At 41.8% G+C, this 22,349-nt stretch overlaps 2 protein-coding genes across 10 annotated transcripts in view, besides 1 other annotated feature; one reads left to right on the forward strand and one right to left on the reverse strand.

Annotated features, from left to right (window-relative positions):
• Fhos (Formin homology 2 domain containing) overlaps positions 1-22,349 on the forward strand; it is a 45,101-nt gene that overhangs the window by 22,031 nt on the left and 721 nt on the right. For 3 of the 9 annotated variants that reach the window (NM_001274670.1, NM_001169916.2, NM_001259755.1), the window contains 14 exons: positions 6,899-7,008; positions 9,350-9,408; positions 9,472-9,656; positions 9,727-9,950; positions 10,045-10,266; positions 10,323-10,582; positions 10,651-10,788; positions 10,973-11,695; positions 11,870-12,071; positions 13,290-13,656; positions 13,722-13,868; positions 14,521-14,859; positions 14,936-15,651; positions 21,351-21,577. In NM_001274670.1, the coding sequence (NP_001261599.1) occupies positions 6,899-7,008; positions 9,350-9,408; positions 9,472-9,656; positions 9,727-9,950; positions 10,045-10,266; positions 10,323-10,582; positions 10,651-10,788; positions 10,973-11,695; positions 11,870-12,071; positions 13,290-13,656; positions 13,722-13,868; positions 14,521-14,859; positions 14,936-15,651; positions 21,351-21,577 (3,919 nt within the window). Of the gene's footprint in view, positions 1-1,347; positions 1,669-6,898; positions 7,009-9,349; positions 9,409-9,471; positions 9,657-9,726; positions 9,951-10,044; positions 10,267-10,322; positions 10,583-10,650; positions 10,789-10,972; positions 11,696-11,869; positions 12,072-13,289; positions 13,657-13,721; positions 13,869-14,520; positions 14,860-14,935; positions 15,798-21,350; positions 22,173-22,349 lie in introns of those variants that run through there. The other 6 variants (NM_001202142.2, NM_001202143.2, NM_168293.3 and 3 more) reach the window with 6 other exon arrangements.
• Acbp5 (Acyl-CoA binding protein 5) lies at positions 12,495-12,896 on the reverse strand. The gene is made up of 2 exons (NM_139998.4): positions 12,857-12,896; positions 12,495-12,791 (listed from the first exon to the last, which is right to left on the reverse strand). Exons 1-2 carry the CDS (start codon positions 12,863-12,865, stop codon positions 12,552-12,554), a joined length of 249 nt encoding a protein of 82 aa, NP_648255.1. The 5' UTR covers positions 12,866-12,896; the 3' UTR covers positions 12,495-12,551.
• Positions 15,682-21,033: a mobile genetic element.

Genomic DNA, 22,349 nt, shown 5'->3' on the forward strand with positions numbered 1-22,349 from the left:
ATGAATTATTGCAATTAAGCGCGCTTTTTGTGGCTTTTTAAAAGCCGCCACTCTTGGCATCTGTGAAAAATGTGTTGAGTTAGTTGCTAAAATACAAAATAATTACATGTTGTATAGTACAAATTGCTGAGCTAAGTTATTGCCAAATGGTAGCAACCGAGAATCTGTTAAGTGAAAAATGATTGTAGTGGAATTTATTAATTGGCCAGCAGGCAAAAGAAAGCTAAACGATGGAAATGGAATTGAGTAATGTCTGAGGGGTTTTAAGATTATGTGACTGTAGGTAAATAATAAATAGAATGCTTTATCTAATGAGTTTGAAAAACTATGTAGTAAACTATGAAAACTGATTCGACTAATTGTTCGTTAATTGTTTTTCTCTTCCGCGCACTCATTAAAGTACTTTCTAAACCGCTACCATCTCATCTTATTTCAACCCATTTCTCAACCGTCTTTGGACCTCCGGCGAGTTCAATGTCGGTGTGCGACAAGTGTTTGAGCCGAGTCTTCAAGTCCAAGTTTAAAGCCAAGTCCAAGTCCGACTTCAAGAGCAACACCGGCGGGCCGAACGGAGTACATTAGAGTCACGTTATGAGCACTTATGCGAGGGGGGAGAACTACTGACTTTGGCTACCGACCGACACTCAAGAACCTCGTTAACAAACCCTCCTCGGCCATAAACACAGACCACAAAGAAAAAAAAAAAAACGCCACTCTGCAACTCCGACTCTCCTGCATATTTGCATAAACGTCTGACATTTAGCGGTACCTCGGGGAAATAGACATAGCGGGCCAAAATGAAGTCGCCTTCTTGATATTTCAGGCCTGATTTGATTTCGATTTGAGGTAGTGCGCCCTGCATGCTGATGATTTTGGGCGTCGTTTTCTTACCTTACTGAACTGACATTGAATTGAAAGTTACACAACAGTTAAGGTAACCAGCCATCATCATCATCATCATCATGACGTTATGAGCCAAGGCTTGTTTTCTGTCGTCCGACCAGAAATCCAAAGACAAATATTTACACAAATGAAGAGAAAAGCGAGCGATCCGGTTCGGCATAGCAATTATGCTATATCTCGCTATAAGCTATCGCCATGGAAATGGGCAAGAGGAAGGAGGGTCGGAGTGGGCGTGGCGTGCCAACAATTTGCAATATTTAGCATAAAATTGCGCAACATGCGTGTGTACAATTATGCAACAATTTTTATTATTTTCGATTCGCCTGCGCTAGCGCAATGTGGGGCTTGGCATTTGGTTGGTCCAAAGAGCCATCAAAATCGAAATTAAGGCAAATTGCAAGCGGTCTTAAAGCAAACAAATCTCATGGCAAAAATCCATTTCAGTGTTCGTTCAAGTGTTCGAGTGAAAATGTAAATAAATCATAGAGCGAGTGAGAGAGAGAAAATCGCGAAAAGTAAATAGACCTCGAATTAAGTAAGACAAATGTGCAAAAGTGATTGAAAGCCGCGTCGAAAATGATTGTGAAAATGGAGCCGGACGAACTGATCACATTCCGTGTCCAGTATCTGGTGGACAGCGATCCGCTCTCGGCGTGCACCGCCTTCCCGATCCCGGTGCGGGCGCCCACCTACGCCTTCGCCACCACCATGCCGCTGGCCAATCAGCTGGGCACAATCCTGCGGCTGCTGAATGCACCACAAAGCGTAAGATATTCCGTTTTTACACTGACAGAAATTGTCTATAAGTCATTAAATATCGTGCCTCTTTATTCGACCAAGAGCAAAGTTTGGCTTACTTAGTATGTTTTATTATAAAGCTTATTCTTTTTAAACACCAATGATTACATTTAAAACTTGCTATTTAGTATTTTATTATAATATTCAAAGTCATCATGTGTCATCAAAAGATTCCCTATAAACAATATATTTTTTTTCACTCCGTTTCTACTTAGTCTGTTCAGAACAGAAAACAATTGTATTTTCCCTCTTTCTTTTTCGGTCTTAACTGGCTTGGCTTATCTCTTGCCAGCTTATCACTGGCTAAATCTTTCAACCGAAAAAAAAATCTTTTGTTGCGCAAAATTAGCCAAGCAACACGCATACAAATATGAAAAGGCATTAACTCTTTTACTGCGCATTTACGAGATACATTTATATACATTATACATAAATAGGTGGATCGCATTATCGCGATCAAGATTCGCAATTAAGTATTCTTCTTATTCATTATAGTTTTTGAAGGTTTTGCTATATTAAAATGTATTTTTGTGCCATGACGACAAGTTTTTTGCCAATCGCCAAACTAGTGATACAACTGCTGATTAGTTAAACAGTTAGCCAGAAAAGTATATACTACTACGCATTCGATTAAAATGCTCAATATAATCATATGGTTTTTAGATGTGAATTTTGCGAAAATAATTCAACACTCCAAATCGACTGTGAATTTAATTTTAATATGAAAAAAAATGACGAAATTTTTAGTTGATGATAAAATTTGCTCTAAGCGTTTATTTATAATATCTATTTTATTCTGGCAAGCCAAATGAAGGCAAAAAGTTAAATTTTAATTTCGCATATTTTCGGGCGGTTTTTGCGGCTAAACTTAAATATTTGCATAGCGTGTTTAGACGCATTTATCGTTCTACATCGCTTCCACATTTTCTATAAAATGAACGAATGAAAGAATCATAACTCGTTCAACACGGACCAGAATGAGCCATTATTGCCCTGGAGCTGAAAACACAGAAAAAGTAAACAGAATCCACAATTGATTTATTTGAGAAAATTTCGCATGAAAGCTAAAAGATTAAACTTTGGCCACAATCCCACAAAAAACTGAACATTGGTCGAATGGGTTTGGTGAAGGGAAGGAAATAAGTCAATTGAAACGGAATAAGTTTTATTTGCGGCCAGCTGAGTGAGCGTTGAATTGGAAAAGCCACAACTAAAACATATAGACGTAAAGTTTTTTTGAGAATCTGCAAAAGTGGTAATTGGTCAATAATGAAGGGAAAAGTTTCCAGGAAACTACAAGCAAAGGGTTTAGCATTTTCTTTTCCATGGCACCATTTGCAATATTTTATTGTGTGGCAAGCGATTTGAACAAATGATGCATTGCATGGCAATGAACCCGTTTCTCCAGGAGATTCCATCCAAAAGACAATGGCAGATGCACCTCGCAACCGGAGGCTCTGGATTTCGACGAGGGCTTGGCTTGGCTCGGCTTGGTTTGGTTTGGTTTGGTTTGGATGTGGCTCCACACGATCCACTGGGGGAAGAGGAGTTGCCTCAAGGCTGGGCTAACTTATTGCTATCGCACAATCTGTGGCAACTAATAGGAAGTCGGAGCGAAGAACTGCATTGTGAAAGCCGGGCTAGTCAGCTAGCTAGCCAGCAATTATCTAAGCCTGCCATTGTTTGGGCCTGACTTTGACTAATTTGCAAAAAAGCCACTAAGGAGCTTCGAATAGCCCCATTCCCTGCCTGTCATCTGTCATCCAGTTGGAAGTTGGAAGTTGGATGCTGAAAGTTGGGAGTCGGGTAGCTGGAAATCGGCGGAGCCGCAAGGATACGTAAATCTTGACAAGCGGCGGCAATAAATTCTAATGAGCAAATCGCAAAAGGAAGTTCTTCTAGCTGCTGCTCCCCATACCAGGATGTTGTCGTCGGTACCAGATTTATGTGGCAGGCAGTTGCTGATCTGGAAAACCGGAGGAGGACCAGTGGCAGCTGTAAATGCCATTTGTCCAATTAGTCAGCGAACAGAACTTTGCTCGCTCGCTGCTCCCCAGCAAGTTGTTAAATTTAGCGCATTACAATAGATTCATAAATTTTCGCCGCACCGATCACTAATCTCCAGTGCCGTCGACGCTGTTTTCGATGACATCAGACATCAGGCCAGCGAGCCAAACAGATTGAGAGCCAACAATGTTAAAAATATAAATAATCATTGAATGGCCAATAAAAGCTATTGCTGGTCAGGGTATTTTAATTGTTCATCCAAAATAAATTGTAAACCTAACCATGATTCTGTATATTAAGTAAGGTGTTTAAACTTATCAACATTTTGATACAATATTTAATAACCAATTATTAGAAATATATATTACTGCAGCTTAGGGTATAAACCGCTCGACCATCTTAATAAAAATAAGCTTATTTCACTTTGTTTTGATTTCAATTTGAATGTTATTCTTTTTGCCAATTCTTTTTAAGCTTTACTTTTGCTTTGGTCACCGCACTACAAAAAAGTACATATATTCTATTCTCGTGGAATTAGATAGGCATATCGGGAGTTCTACCAATCAAGTGAAGCCAAACAAAGGCCGATAAAAGTATTAAAAAGGCTGACTGAAGTGAAAAGCCACCAAGCAATCAATTTGAAATGTTTTTGCGGTTCACCAAGTAAAAAAAAAACTAATTTAATTAATTATATTAATCGTTGTATTGAGGGCATTGCGTCATTTACATGTGTCATTCACACGACCGGACAATATTTAAATTCAAAGTCAATCAAATTAGTTAGGTCAGCTTATCCGCTTGAATGAGCCAGGAAATTTTCCATTATCCATTGCATAGTTTACTCACGTCGGCCAAATATTTGAGCCACGTTGACACTTACGCATCTCTGGCTATTTGCAAAAATAATTCGCACAAGACGTCCACTTCTCTTTGAAGTTTTTATGTTCAATTAGCAGAGCCGTCCATCAGATTTTGCGGTCAGATGAGGGTCAATCAACTTTGATTGATGTGAAAGCAAGAGTGTTAGTCACCTGAATCAGCACACACAAAAACAAGGTCAGGCATTTATGGATCTTTGTGGTATTATTTTTAGATTGTTAGCGACCCCTAATATTACTCGACTATCGGGTTTTAAATAGTTATTTTGATAACCTTTGGCATACACAGATAATCAAAAATATATCAGTCATTACTGATTATAAATTGCCATCATTATATATATACTTTTCTCATGTGTATACCGACAGTTCCAATTAAAATTCCACTTGAATTCAACTCCCCGTATGGTTGTAGAATGTTTGATAAAATAATGAAAATTAATTTGAAATTTGTCATAGCCATCAATAACGTTTTTCAACAACATTTAACCGCGTGCCAATAGTTTCAAAATATTTATATCTTTTCCTAACCATATGCGATTTCTGCTGGATTTTGTTTACCTCTTTTACATTTTCTCCTCGTCGATTTTTATGCTCGCCGCCTTAACTGTGTCAATAGCCACATTTGTGTGTTTGCCAAAAATCACTTTGATTAAAAATCTTGTCATGCTTCAGTCAAAGAAAATAATCAAAAAAGCCACCGATAGAAAATTTGCATAGAGTTGTGAATGAACGAATGAATGAATATGGGTGTAAAAGACGAGGCGAAATATAAATAAATCATAAAAGCGAGCCGGAATGGGTTTAGTTTTTGGCCAATGTTTGCTTTGATTTAAATTGCCCGCTGGCTTATGTAAAGTGGCGTTTATAAATACCGACTAAGCACGCATTTGACACATAATTTGAATGTGAATTTCCAGCTTGGGCAAACAATGACGGCCCAACTTGGTCTAGAAAGTTTTTCCCTGTCTAAATGCTGAATCAACATGCGGAAGTTTGACCGAAGGCAAAATTCGCTCGGAAAGTCGAGAGCTCTCTTTTTGATAAGAAATCGTGACTCGCTAGACAGCCTGGCACTTTAAGAAATATTTCGTATATTAAGTGGAGAGGCGGCGAGTCATTTACCTAGGAAATCTTGAATTGGTTTTGTTGTCATGGCTCGTGTTTACTCAATGATGAATTAATCACAAAAGTGATGAAGTTGCGGTGTTTATAGGAAAGTTATTTAATAGTTCTAGGAAAAGTCATTGACCAATATGCGGTTAATACTTTAATTTAGCAAATGTTCTTTGTTCCAAGAAATCGCTCAGGACATGCGAAGCGTTTTCTGTTGGGGGTGTGTCCTGACCCTGACAAGAAGCCAAACAAAAGAAAATGAACGAACCCTAAACCAAGTTTACTTTTTTTTTGGCTTAGACCAGGGCGTGTTCAAAGGGGCGTATGTGTAATCTTGCACCCGGATGACGGACAGTATTTTTCTTCTTTATTTTTCCGTTGTTTTGTTTATTTTTTCACACATTAAGCAAGTGACGTCGACACAGATAATTCCATGTTGTCCGGTAATTGTTCTGTAAATGCAGAAATAATTACTTTCAATGCGCCAATAAAACAACATCTGCGACTGCCGTCAATCAGCGCATTTGTGCGCACGCAGCAGGAGCTTGATCAATCAGCGGCTGGAAAACGGAAAACTGAAATCCAAAGTCCGATGTCTGATGTCTGGAAACCGAAAGCAGAGAAAAGTAGGTGACCAGCCGGCGACGACGCGTCATCTTGGTCTTGGCCACCAATCAACTGGCGTCCTCAATGTGCGCCTAAACGAAATCGTCTGTGGACTTTCAATGTACACTGAGAGAAATAGACATACCTATCTAAGGTTAACACTTAAAACGTTGAAAGTGATTGCTAAGCTTAAAGTTTAGATATTACTTTCCGCTTTAATTCAAACTGTGTGTTCTGCTTATAACACAAAACTGTTATTATATATTCCCTGAACAGCTTGAAGAAGTGTCTAGTAATTGTTTTCAATAATAATAAGAGATGCAGTATGATTTCTCTGCGTGTCTCAAAACGTTCTACGCTGCAGCAGCGCATCAACCTCTCCAACCACAGCTCAGGCCCAAAGTCAAACTCAAACCACATCGCCATCTCCATCAGCTTCTTTCTCTTTGGCTTGAGCCGAGACCATAAACAACTTTTACTGCGTAGTGCGGTAGTGGCGAGATCGGAGTTGCCATTTACTTTTAGCCAGACTTTAATTATAATTGCCGGCGAAACTAAGCTTCTCCTTTTTTTTGCCATTCCCCTTGCAGATCGACGATGCAGCCATTCAGGTGTACAAGGATGGCGACTACGGAGCCTACTTGGATCTGGAGTCATCGCTGGCCGAACAGGCCGAGGAAATCGAGGGAGTCAACGTCAGGTGAGTGTGGTGCTAAGCTAACGATATTGGGTGGTATGTCCCCTCCCGCTCACACCAACATTTGGCTCAAAGCGACGGCTAATGAGCTTGGACAGAAAAGAATTGTCAGCCCACATGAGGGGCACACCTGGTGCACTTCACCCACTCGCAAACATTTGTCAGGGGATTTCACTTTTGCAACTTTAGTTGGTGCAGTCGCTGCTGCATTTTACCTTGAACTCATTTTTGCTATTTTCGGGAACGATGGGATGCTGCTAAAAATATTAAGCGAGGGCAAAAATAATGTACTCTAATATATATTTAATATTGAAGAAAATTCAAATAATATTAAATGTAATCATGTTGGATTTAGAGCTCCTTGTGATCTCTAGTGGCCAACTTTAATCGAACAACTCTGGGTAACTTCGATCCAGTCGAACCCCTCTGGGTTATTGGGGCAACGGATCGTGGGTGGCACTGTCAGCCTTTCACCAAAATGCAACATATTACACATACGCCATATGGGACCGCCTGGACCGACATAGTGATCGCCATCGCGATCGGAATCGCCATCTCCGCTCTCGCTAATAAAGTTATTTGGCCGGGCCATAAAAAACTGTCGCTATCTGTGGCACAGGAAACCGAGTTGGCTATCTGCCTACCTGGCTGGCTGGTTACCTGCTTAGTTGCCTGCCACTCTGTCGCTCTGACCGGCACTCAGTGGATTGTTTGAAGACATTTGCATGCCACGACATTGCTACGTGCAACTTGTTGCCTTGCCGCACTCTGCAGTTAATTTGCATTTAATCCGCGCACAGCCGCAGAAAAAGAAGCCCAGAGACAAACAAAATGAATAAAAAATACAAAAAAGCGCTCGCCACGTCACTTTTGAGTTGTCGTTGTCGCAGCTCTGCAGTGGTTATATTTACATTTTTTGTGCTCTTTTCTCATAACTGGCATGCATGTTATTTATGCACAAGTACATCTAAATAACCCTCAAACGAATGATGTTATTAGGATCTAAATGAAGTTTGGGTAGATTATTTTAAAGACTGACAAACTTCAAATCCTTTAGACAATTATCTTTTTTTTTCTTTAATCAAAGAAAATGCGTTATTTTTTATATTTTTAACCTTTCTGAGGTATCTTTCAGTCGATTCTGGGTTTCCCTTATTCACTTCTTGGCTTTTCTTCATTTTTCGCGGCCAGTCTGGGGAACGTGATGTCATGGCATAGGCAGGCGCTAGAGTAGCTCCACAAAACTCACAAAACTTGGGGCACAAAGAAAAATGATGTACGCGGCGGGGCACAAGTGTCAAAGCAAGAGCATTAGCCTTAAAAAAGATGTTGGCAACATAGATGGTCATATTCGTACCAGGCTCCCAGTCAATGTTCTGAAGTTGCTTAACCCTCGACTGCGACTCGGGAATGGATGGTTTTCTGGTCTATTTCTGACTTTCACTTCTGCACCGCATCCGCATCCATGATCATCATCAGTCATCAGTGGGGCGGAGTAGACATCTAAGCCGTATCTGCAGTCTTTGAAATTATAACGTAAATGTCGCCGCGTCTGCGCAAATTGCCGCCACTTTGCGGCGCAAACTCGTCCCCACTCTATTTACGAGTGGTGTGGCGCCACAGGCAGTGGAGTGCTTTCCTTCTAGCCATGGCCAGAATGGCCAGAATGGGAACTTGGCTCAGTCCGATGGCCACTAATCATGCTTATCGCATTAGTCATGGCAGCGCGAGCTCGCATGCAAATCATGCGCTTCAATTCGCATCAAAATTCCGCAGAAGGTGCCCGTCAATCTGCAGAAAGGGAGAGACGCGTTACCAACAAACACACAGGTGTGTCTTGGACACTTGGACACACCAGCGGCTCAGACACTCAGATACTCACCTTTGTCTATATGGCATTCTATATGAGAAGTACGAGTATATGAGCCCGGTGTCGGTCGGTCGGTCGGTCGGACTGCCTCCCCATAGTCCATTTTCAATTATCTGCGTCGTTTGTTATTACTTTTATTATGACCAGTTGGAACCGGGGTGAGGCGTCGTGGGCACCAGCGGGTAATCAATGTTCTTAACTGGTCAATGAACCGGGCTTCGATTCCATGGGCAGGAGTCGGCGCTCGAGGTGCTAGCTCCCCATTGTGCGCCCTAATCTTTGTGTTTTGGCACTTCACATGGTGAAATGTGGTTCATAGTGTGGCGTTTATTAACTTGCATTTTATAAAAGTTTAAGACCAGGAAAGGAAAATGAAGTTTCTGGAATGCATAGAATAGACACCATAATTTATGAAGACTTATTCATTAAACTCAGAATTCAAACTTAAATAATAAATCTATTTGCAATCCACAGCCGCAAAAACTCTCTGGTGGTGCGAACGCAGTTAAATGTGCGCGTACAAGCCATAATTGGTAAGTGAATCAATTGCTTATTGCCCATACGCCCCGTGTAACCAACTGGCTTTATTCTTGCAGAGAAACTGCTCTCCGCACAGGGCAGTGACCTGCGGCGTGCTCTCTTCTCGCTGAAGCAGGTGTTCCAGGAGGATAAGGATCTGGTGCACGCCTTCGTGGCCCTCGGCGGCCTCAATTGCCTGGTGCGCGTGGGCAATTGTGCGGATCAAAACTATCAGAATTACATTCTGCGAGCCCTCGGTCAGGTGAGTCTATCATACTTGGCAATCCCTCGATGGGAACATTGGCTAATTATGTCATTGGACGCGGCGGCAGGTCATGCTCTATGTGGACGGAATGAACGGCGTGATGAAGCATGAGCCGACGATGCAGTGGCTCTACTCGCTGATTGCCTCCAATTACCGATCCGTGGTGAAGACCGCCCTCAAGTTGTTGCTGGTCTTCGTGGAGTACGCCGAGTCCAACTGCTATGTGCTGGTCAGTGCCATTCACGCAGTGGATGCTTCCCAGGGCACACTGCCCTGGTCAAATATAATGAGGTAAGTCAGCCCAGAGCCTACTTTTGGGATGATTCACACATAAACTCTGGTTAGAGATGAGCAAAAGTGAATCAAATATTTCTCTCATTTTCAGACTGCTTAAGGACTATGACAATGCTGATGCCGAACTGGTGATCTATGCCACTTCGCTGATTAACAAAACTCTGGCGGGTCTGAATGATCAGGACAGCTTCTACGACGAAAGCGATCTTCTAGAGCAGCAGGGCATGGAGACTGTGATCCAGCGTTATATGTCCAAGCCGGGCACTGATTTGGATCTGCTCGATCAGTTGCAACTGTATGAGGCGGTTCTCAAGTGAGTAAAAAACTTAATTCTAATAATATACAATATATAACAATTTTATTATTTAGATTTGAGGATGGTGAGTCGGATGGACAGCGTTTGCCGCAGAACTCAATGCGAAAAACACAACGCTATCGTCCGGGAGCAAATACCACTGAAAGACGCAAGTCGCGTCGCCATAGCACAGATAATAGTCCCGCATCACTCACAAAGGTCCTGCCCACCACTGTCCTCCGGATGACACCTACACAAGCTACGGTGGATGAGGATAGTTCTGGCTCCACCAACTCAACGGAATTTAGTGGCGGTCTCTTTAATGAGAAGAAACGTATGAGACTAAATGGCACAATGGCTTTCCAGTGCTTAGCATAACTAACCTCATTTAATCCCTTCCAGCTCGTGATGGTGCAGGCGTGACACCAGGACTTCGAAGAAGACGTGAGCGGGCGGAGCGGCATAAGAGCTTTCTGAAGGAGCAACAGGAGGCGGCGGCCAATGGAATCTTTGCTGCTCTCGAGCAGCGGGAGGGACTGGGTAAGTTCTTGATCTAAGATCCTAATTTGTTTACACAAGCTGCTTTTGACTTGAGCGACTAACTAACTTGTGATTCTCTCTCCCACCGAAACGCTAATCACTGTGTGTATTATTGTCCCGCTGTTCACCCGCTGATCATGCTAACCACAACCAAACAAAAAACACCATACCATGCCAAAAATAGGCCAGATTGTAACCGCCATACCCGCTACCATTCAAACCGGCGATAGTCCGCCTCAGTCCTTGCAACATGAGGTGCCACCGTGCAACAACATCAGCGGAATCACCAACATTAGTAACAACAATGTCAGCAACCTTAGCTGCAATGACACGCCGAACAACAGCCTCTTGGTGATGAGTCCTAGCAAGCAACTGCTCACTGGAAGCCACAGCATCTCCATTATTAACAACAGCTTCGATAAGGCGAGCAATAACAATCAGAGCGAGTTCCTGACCAAGAAGAACCTATTCCGGGAACGCAATTCAACTGTGATCAATGGTATTATGAAGAATATCCAGCAAACCGATAGTGCCTATAAGAAGTACGAGAACGAAGCGAACCGGCTGAACAACTATTACAGTCAGTCGCCGAAACATCAGATCCATCAGCCCATTCAGCCAACGCCGGAAGTCCTTTTGAGTCCCAAAAAAACGCTAAATGCCTCTGGGTTTGATTTCACGCCCGCTCCCCTCAGTTCCACCCCGGTTAAGTGTGATGTCCCGCCGGAACCGGAGCCACTGAGTCCGGTAAAGAAACCCGCTGCGGCACCACCACCGCCTCCTCCACCGCCACCGCCGCCACCACCACCACCTGGTTGGTGGCACGCCCCCATCTACAACAGCCCGCAAGCTCGAACCCTAACCAGTACTAACCCAGAGCTGCTGCCGCATCCTGTGGATCCTTCAGGTGGGTCTCAACCTAAACCTTAACTCCATTCCATTCACCTGTCTCTCACCTGTGTGTTGCATACTCGCGAGCGCCGCCAATACATTCACATTGCATTGCGCATCTGCCGCTGCATACTTTTGAGAGTTAAGATTTGATGAATGGGCTTAACGTTACGTTTGTTATGTATCACAGATATGGAAAGCGAGGATCAGCAGCTGCTCCTCCAGCTGAAGCGGGACCACACGGTCAAGGATCTCACCCAGAAGTTGAGCAACCTGCCAATGAGTCCCACTCAGGATTCGGCGAATCGCGCCCTCGTCGGCGATATGTCCGGTCTGATTTCGAAAGCCAAAGAGGGTCTGGCCAAGAGCAAGAGCAAGGGAGAGATATCCAGGTAAGAAAAGTAGAAGTCTTTTGATAAAACCCACTAAACCTATAGGCTTAGGCTATACTCTCGAAGTTACCCAGTGGCGTTAGTCGTTTACCATCTTTCTGGGAATCAAGCTTTTAAGTTAGGTTAGGAAACTTTTTTATAGCTCTTCCATATCAAAATCAATTGAATGCCACTAACTATCAATAAATGTTCACTCTGCTAACCCCTTGAGATTACAGAAAATGATAGATGTTTTACAAGCAAAGATTTACGAGAATATATGGCGCCACCAGTTGAAGATAAGAAATCCGTCTAAGCTATTAATGATAAGCGGTGTCATGCTTTCCGGTTATCTGATATAAGGTGTTTTACGACCTTGGGTTCATAATCTGTGAACCAATAAAACAGAATTGAAAGAAGCTCCTTCCAAATAGACAATCACTTAGTTCACAGATGGTCAAGATTTATTGGTTGGTATCAGAGTGGGCCATAAACTGTAGCTTATCCGTAGATGGGGTTGTACTTCTCGTACAGGGCGACGTAGGCGGCCTTGGCGTCATCGACGGACAGTCCCTTGCGGCTCAGCCAGGCATCGTACTTAGCGGCACCCTCGGCATCAGCGGGCTTCTCGATGTTAATGTCGCCCTCCTGGAACTGCTTGTACAGGCCATAGAACTCCAGGTACACCTCCGTTGGGGGCTTCTTGCTGAAGGCCTTGGTCTTCTCGAGGATAGCGTTGAACTGTAAATAATGGCAAATGGGAGTTAGAGAGTTCTGTGTTCCGATCTTTACAATCATCAACTTACATCGGCCATATTGCTTGAGTTATGCTTGACAAATGTGACTTGTCCCTCTCAGTGCGCCGTCTTTATACCTCCCGAAAATCGGGAAGTTCTAGTTAACAACGCTTATCTGTATATAGAAATCGATAATGGTTGCCACTGCAAGCCGATAATGTGTGAGTCCATTGTGCAAATTTATTAGATTAGATTTATGTACCAGTTTCATAAGAGTTCAGGTTTTTGCCCAGCCTGACATCGTCATCGGCTTTCTCGAATCCCTAGAAAGTAGTTTGCCGCCACCCTCGTTGACTGATTTTTGATTACTTATCATATTTATGTACATACAAAGTGGTGCTAGGCGTTAGTCTATCAAAGATAAGGTCAGACTAATCATTTATGGCCACCATTTACACGATAAAAGCTATAATTGTAGTGGCATAAACTTTTTCCTTTACAGATCTTCTAGTGTCGATCAGGATGTAAAGAAGTCTGAGCCCAAGAAGTCGGAAAATGAACTTCACTGGGAGGAACTGGTTAGGAATATGACAAGGCCCCTAAATCTTTGCGATCTGGACTTTACGGATCTGAGGGATGATGACGAGAAGGATGTGCTGGCCCCTCGAAGTTTGGGTGCCGGTATACCCCCGCCGCCTCCCCCGCTGGGTGGAGCCATTGCCCCACCGCCAATGATGCCTCCAAGCTTGGCACCACCACCCATGTACGGATATGGCGGTAGTCTAACCAATAGTGTCAATTCGTTAAATGGTTCTATAAATGGTGAACTGGTCAATGGTAATAACACCATCAAAAAGAACAAGAAAACGGTTAGTCTCATCATTGTTTAATATAAAGAATGAGAATTTACATATTGCATTTGATACACCCTAAGGTCAAGCTCTTCTGGAAGGAAGTGCGCGAGGACATGATACCGCAGGTGGTGGGCAAGACCATATGGGATGAGCTGCCCGATGCCAACGTGGACACACAGAAGCTCGAACATCTCTTTGAGTCCCGGGCCAAAGACTTGATGACCAAGGTTCGTATGCTCTAACCAATAACACTTTTCCTCATATAACACCCAATTGGTCAAAGGTTCTCGAAATTCAATGGATCTACGATAAATTGTGATTAAATTAGTCATAGGCTCTTCTTTAAGTGTGTGATGCGTTAACAAAATGCGAATGATTTTTGTATTCTTCTTTCCCCTTCTATTTATGGATATATTATATAATTCTTAATACCTAAATGTCGAACGGTCTGTTTGCGGATAAATCTACATAAATGTTGTGCTAAACTCAAACCAAAATGCAAATAATTCTCAAATATTCAAATGTTTTCCAATGTCTCTAGGAGGTGAGTGCCAATCAAAACGTTATTAAATTTGTTTGTCTTTTTGTCTCTCTATCTCTCTACAAACATATGTCGCACCATAACTCACGATCTATTGCCCATTATGTTTTGTGTTTTGGTGTTGGTTAATATAACTATTTTCATATACACTCTATCACACCCACGTACACTTGAAGAAATGATTTAGTTGCTAACAGTACAGAACAGCACAGAAACTCCAATCCAATTCCGCACTTTGCACCCTACACTCTCGTTTTCTCTTTGCACCACTGTGTTCTTATCTCTGACCGATCGCAGCCTGATCGAAAGGTATTAACCCTTTCCCGCTGACCTTGCAGAAACAACAAGAGCTGAACAAGAGCAAAGAGATCATCGTGCTTGATCACAAGCGCTCCAATGCCATCAATATTGCGATCACTAAGCTGCCTCCTCCGAGGGCCATTAAGACGGCCATCCTCAAAATGGATGCCACTGTGGTCACACGGGAGGGAATCGACAAGCTACTCAATATGCTGCCCACTGATGAGGAGCGTGGCAAGATCCAGGAGGCCCAGTTATCCAACCCAGAGTTGCCCCTGGGCAGCGCCGAGCAGTTCCTTTTGACCCTGGCCTCCATTTCGGAGCTGGAAGCTCGCCTGAAATTGTGGGCTTTCCGTCTGGACTTTGACAACAGTGAGGTAAGTTATAACGCTAAAGATTAGAAAACATACAAAAGTTAATTCTTACATGGCCATCATCTTTTTTAAACTACAGAAAGAGATTGCGGAACCGCTGATGGACCTCAAGCAAGGCATTGAGATCCTGCGTCAGAATCGCACCTTCCGCAGCATCCTCTCTACTCTGCTGTCTGTGGGCATCTTTTTGAATGGAGCTCCCGTCAAGGGATTCCAGATCGAGTATCTGGCAAAGGTTCCGGAAGTGAAGGACACGGTGCACAAGCACTCGCTGCTGCACCACCTCTGCCACATGGTCATGGAGTCGAGCAGTGATACTAGTGATCTGTACTCCGAGATCGGACCCATTACGCGAGCCTCCAAGGCGGATTTCACGGACTTGGCACACAATCTCAATCAGTTGGAGGCGGAGTGCAAGGCATGCTGGGATCGTCTGAAACTTATTGCCAAACACGACTGCCCGCCACCGTTAAAGCAGAAGCTGGTGGATTTCTTGGCCGATTGTGCGGAGCGCATCATCATCCTGCAAATTGTCCATCGACGGGTGATGAATCGCTACCGGAAGTTCCTTTTGTGGCTGGGAATGCCGCAGCACAGTGTCGCGGAATCGCGTCCCAACGAATTCTGCCGGACACTCTCCGAGTTCGCCCTGGAATACCGCACCACTAGAGAGCGGGTTCAGCAGCAGCTGGAGAAGAAGGCCAACCACCGGGAACGGAACAAGACCCGCGGCAAACTGATCATCGATATGGCCAAGTTCAAGACCAAAGATGACGTGGCCGATGACGAGTTGAAGTGAGTTCACTTAATTAATTAACCCATTCTCAGTACCACTTCAACCTCCGAAGAGATAAGTCGTGCCTCTCAGTCTAAAGCCTCGCTTCGCGTAAGCCCAAAACTCTTATCAGCAAAATCTTGATAAACAAATATCAACCACAAAGAGAAAATAAAAAACTTAACAACAAAAACAACAATACCGCTAATCCGGGCTCAAGCCCTTAACCAACAATCATGACAGACCCACCAAACATTTACAAAATCACTTCAAAAACATACCAATCCCAATTAGGCGAACCTAAATTTATAATTATTAAAAGAAATGACAACAACTCTTTCGAAAGAACTTCACCATTCATCATAAAAAAATCGGTGGACTTTGCCTGTGGAGGAGAAGTTGAGGGATGCAAACGTACAAGAGACGGCAACCTGCTAATAAAAACCAAAAATGAATTACAAGCCAGAAAACTCCTAAAACTAACAAAAATTGCAGATGAGGATGTAACAGCAAGTGAACATAAAACATTAAACTTCTCTAAGGGAGTTATTTACTGTAACGACCTTAGACACATCGACGAAGACACAATTCTACAAGAACTAAAACCACAAAAAGTATCTGAAGTTAAAAAAATAATGAAACGGCAAAACCCCAACTCTAACTCCGACACCAACAACATCACATTAGTTGAAACTGGACTCATAATTATAACCTTTGAATCGCATAAGCTCCCCGAGATAGTACGAATCGGGTACGAAACAGTCCGAGTACGAGACTATATCCCACTCCCACTTCGATGCAAAAAATGCCTCCGCTTCGGTCATCCAACACCCATATGCAAAAGTGTAGAAACTTGCATCAATTGCTCTGAAACAAAACACACAAACGACGGAGAAAAATGCACAAACGAAAAAAACTGCTTAAATTGCCGAAATAACCCAGAACTTGACCATCAACACAGCCCAATTGACCGCAAATGCCCTACGTTCATAAAAAACCAGGAATTAACAGCAATTAAAACCACACAAAAAGTTGACCATAAAACGGCCCAACACATATATTTCGAACGTCACGGCTTCCAAACGAAAAACACCTACGCCAAAACACTTACAAACGGCACAACCCAGAGGACAACAAACACTCCATCACCTAATATTCACACAAACACAACCCAATCACAACAACAAAATCCGCACCACACACCCAAATCAGCAGCACAAAACACTTCAGCTAAGACACCAACAACTGAACCAGCCAAAACAACCTTACTATCCAACCAACCACACCAACACCACCACCACCACAGCTACGACAAACTAGAAGACATGGATACCGACTACACACCTACCAGAAAACCATCTACGGCATACTCATCACAACTCACAGAAGACCTAAAAATAAAAATCTTCCCTAAAGATAAATCCAATAACCTATCCATAAACCTTAAAGCATCAAAACTAAAGGCCAAAGCCCACAAAAACAAGCACACTAACAACAGCGACAGCGAATCCATATAGAACTCTACACAAAACCCTAACCGTTAACACTACCTTTAAGTAAGTTATAAGCTTTAATTTTCTCACAAATGTCCCTAACTATAATCCAATGGAATCTAAAAGGATATCTAAACAACTACAGCCATCTCCTTATTCTAATCAAAAAATACTCCCCCCACATAATTTCCCTCCAAGAAACCCATATACAATACACTAATAACATTCCAACCCCAATAAACTACAAACTATTAACAAATATTGCCACCAACAGATTTGGGGGCGTAGCACTACTAGTGCATAAGTCAATACAACACACTGTCCTCAACATAACAATCGATATAGAAGCAATAGCCATAAATATAGAATCTAAACTTAAATTAAACATATTTTCCACATACATTTCTCCGACCAAAAACATAACTAACCAGACACTCCATAACACATTTAACATACAACAAACACCCTCTCTAATTACGGGAGATTTTAATGGATGGCACCCATCCTGGGGCTCCCCAACAACAAATAAACGAGGAAAAATAACTCATAGATTCATTGACAACATGCACCTTATCCTGTTAAACGACAAATCTCCCACACACTTTTCAACACACAATACATACACACACATAGACCTCACACTCTGCTCTCCAATCCTAGCCCCCCACGCCAAGTGGAAAATACTAAACGATCTTCACGGTAGCGACCATTTCCCTATTATCACAACACTATTCCCAACAACCAATCCACAAAAATTCTACAGACCCTTTTTTAAACTCAAAGAAGCCAACTGGGAACAGTTCAACGCTCTTACCCACCAAACCAACAAGAAATACCCCACCTCCCACAACGTAAACAAAGAAGCCGCTCTAATCAATAGAATCATCCTTTATAGCGCAAACCTCTCCATCCCACAAACCTCACCTAACACACATCCATACAGGGTTCCATGGTGGAATAAACACCTCGACCAATTACGTAAAGAAAAACAACTTGCCTGGAAAAAATTAAACCGCACAATTACTGTTGACAACATTCTAGACTATAGACGCAAAAACGCAATATTTAGATACGAACTAAAAAAGAGGAAAAAAGAAGCTTCCAGCTCTTTCACCTCAACCATCCATCCCACTACTCCCTCATCCAAAATATGGGCCAATATAAGACGCTTCTGCGGACTTAACCCAGCAAAACAAATTCATGCCATCACAAACCCAGTAAATAACGAGACTACATTGGCTAGCAACGAAATTGCTAACATATTCGCACAACATTTCTCTGACCTCTCCGGCGACTGGAACTTTTCAGAGGAGTTCCGGAACAATAAATATAGAAATAACATACATCTCTACACCCCCTCTCCAATAGCCCAAACCATAGAAGAGAACATAACGTATCTAGAACTTAGCTCAGCACTACAAACATTAAAAGGATGTGCTCCAGGACTAAATAGAATCTCGTATCAAATGATCAAAAATAGCTCCCACACAACAAAAAACCGAATAACGAAACTATTTAATGAAATATTCAATAGCCACATACCTCAAGCCTACAAAACAAGCCTAATCATCCCAATCCTTAAGCCAAACACCGACAAAACGAAAACTTCCTCATACCGACCCATCTCCCTCAACTGCTGTATAGCAAAGATACTTGATAAAATAATTGCGAAAAGACTCTGGTGGCTAGTGACATACAACAACCTAATTAACGACAAACAATTCGGGTTCAAAAAAGGCAAATCGACTTCGGACTGTCTACTCTATGTAGACTATCTCATAACGAAGTCAAAAATGCACACCTCCCTCGTCACTCTTGATTTTTCAAGAGCCTTCGATCGAGTAGGTGTGCACTCCATAATCCAGCAATTGCAGGAATGGAAAACGGGTCCCAAAATAATAAAATACATTAAAAACTTCATGAGCAACAGAAAAATAACTGTCCGCGTCGGTCCGCATACATCAAGCCCGTTACCCCTATTCAACGGAATCCCCCAAGGTTCACCCATATCCGTAATACTTTTCCTCATAGCATTCAACAAATTATCCAACATCATATCCCTACATAAAGAAATTAAATTCAACGCATATGCCGACGACTTCTTCCTTATAATAAATTTCAACAAAAACACAAATACAAATTTCAACTTAGACAATCTATTCGACGATATAGAAAATTGGTGCTCCTACTCAGGGGCATCGCTTTCCCTATCCAAATGTCAACACCTCCACATATGCAGAAAACGTCACTGCACATGCAAGATAAGCTGCAACAACTTCCAAATTCCTAGCGTTACGTCCTTAAAAATTCTAGGAATAACCTTAAACAACAAATACAAATGGAACACACACATAAACCTACTTCTACCCAAACTACACAACAAGCTAAATATAATAAAATGCCTATCTAGTCTTAAATTTAACTGCAACACGCATACACTACTTAATGTCGCAAAAGCAACAATTATAGCCAAACTAGAGTATGGTTTGTTTCTGTACGGCCATGCTCCCAAAAGCATTTTAAACAAAATAAAAACACCGTTTAACTCCGCTATCCGTCTAGCTCTCGGCGCATATCGCTCTACCCCAATAAATAACTTACTTTACGAATCGAATACTCCCCCCTTAGAAATGAAACGAGACCTTCAAATAGCCAAACTATCCCAAAACCTAATCCTCTCCAAAAACACACCAATACATAAGTTCTTAAAGCCTAAAAAAGCTAATAAGAAAAAAACATCAACAATAGACCGAACAATCAAACTTAGCCTAGAACTTAATCTACCCTACAAACCAATAAAACTCCATAAAAACAAACCACCATGGACCCTCCCCAATCTAATAGACACGTCACTTAGAATCCATAAGAAAGAACAAACATCTCCAGACCAATACAGAAAATTATACGAACACACAAAGAATAACCTCAAAACACACAATTTCATATTCACTGACGGTTCAAAAATTAATTACACAATATCATTCGCCATTACAACGGGGGCATACTGCCCCCATATTCATCCGTCCTCACCTCCGAAACAATCGCCATCCTAGAAGCAATAGAACTTACTAAAAACCGAAGAGGCAAATTTATTATCTGCTCCGACTCCCTATCAGCAGTAGATTCAATTCAAAACACAAATAATAACAGCTTTTACCCAAGCAGAATACGATCGCTAATAACGCAACACGCACCTAAAATTAAAATAATGTGGATTCCTGGCCATTCAGGAATAAAAGGAAATGAATTAGCCGATCAAGCTGCAAAATCAGCAAGCAGTATGCCACTTATCCTCACCCCAAACATAAATACCACAGATATAAAAAAACACCTTAAAGCCGACCTTGCGACAAAACAGAAAGAACACATAATAAACTGCAGTCCATGGTACCAATCTATTAACACGAACACCTCACACCCATGCGATTACCTTAAACAATCCCACCCAAATTGGACCAGACTCGACCAAATAAAAATAATACGACTTCGACTAGGACACACAAACATAACCCACCAACACTACCTAAATCCCAATTCAATACCAACTTGCCCGTTTTGCCAAGGTGATATTTCTTTAAACCACATATTTAACTCATGCCCATCCCTCCTACAAACCAAGCAAGATATATTTAACAACACCAACCCTCTAGACCTTCTTAGCAAACCCAATCCAGATAACATACAAAAACTCATACTTTTCCTCAAAAAAACTAAATTATACCACAAAATCTAAAAACAAAACAGGCATTTGTACATAACAAGCCAGCAATTAGTTACCAAATTAGATATTAACTAAATTAAGATATAATAACATTGTAAATAAATATAGCTGTAAGCCCCGTAGCTAATGCTATACTATCTAAGTTAGTCTAGTTTTGTAAACTATTCTATCTATCATAATAATAATAATAATTAACCCATTCTTATCGTAAGACTTTTAATATTATTAACATGACATTTAGTATATGTATATTGTGTTTTTTGTTGTTTCAAACATATTTGATATGATAAATCAAACCACGGAGAAATCTTATCTCTGCTAGTATAACCTGAATTTTCTGATGAACACTTTCAAGTGATTTACAGCTGGGAGATTATAGTTTCCTTATCGCGTGAAGGGGGTATAGTTCTTTAACCTGAACCGTATACGTATTTCATGTCGAGTATCTTTAAATACGTTACTCCTTCATTATAAATAAATTATACTTATTTATTAAATGTTCCAGAAAACTTTTGGACACATCGAGTGCCGACCAGGCCGATGGGACACTCACCTGGCGGAGGCGACGAGCGGAACAGCTCCGCTCACCAATTACCCGCCAAAGCGAGGAGCAGTTCACCGATGGCGACGATGAGATACTGGAATCTCTGGTTAAGACCGCCACCAAGGCTCCAGGAACACGGACAACGCCGAGGGAACGGAAACGGACGCGCCACGCGGATCGCAAATCATGTAAGTTGACCGCACAAGTAATACGATTGAGATCCACGTCCAAAACTCCGATAGAGAGAATACGTTTTAATGAAAAGGTGTTGGTCTATATCTTTTCGAATCGCACACAGCGCGCTATGTCTATAACCTCTAGCTGGATACTTTCAACCAGAAACACACACTACACCATCAAGAATTCCACAGAGAAACTACTATATATAGTTATACAAATACTTATTTCCCACACAAAATTCCAAATTTACACAAGTACCTGCAGTTTCCCATACTTATTTACAATATTTTCCCGATTACGCAGCTTTTGTCCCCTTAGTTTTGCCAGCTTACGAATCTGTTGCCTATATTGGGTTTTAATTTATTTCCATTTCGTTCTTTTACCATTAACGCACCAATCCAACAAACCAATAAAAAATCAAATAAAATAAATCCAAACCCAACAACAAATCTGATATATTGACTATCGAAGTGAAGCGCAGCCGCACGCGCGAAGGATTCACAGTTGAAAGAGCACCATCGCCGTAGAAACCGTTACTGTTAACCGAATCCGTAACCGTTGCCAAAAGAACAGCCAACTGTTTTTTAGGTTTTACCTTTTTTGGTTAGTGAATTGAATTGTGTTTAGTTTTACACATTTTTCCTTATGTAATTTTCGTTAAAAACTTTTACCTTTGGCTTTATTTTGGAACCCTTGGCATTTGTTGAAGATCCGGGTTTTATGCATGGAAAAACTTACTCTATATATATTCAATTTGCATGCAATTCAAAGGATATTCAA

Source organism: Drosophila melanogaster, chromosome 3L (genome assembly GCF_000001215.4).
Source record: "Drosophila melanogaster chromosome 3L".
In the NCBI taxonomy this organism is placed as follows: Eukaryota; Metazoa; Arthropoda; class Insecta; order Diptera; family Drosophilidae; genus Drosophila; species Drosophila melanogaster.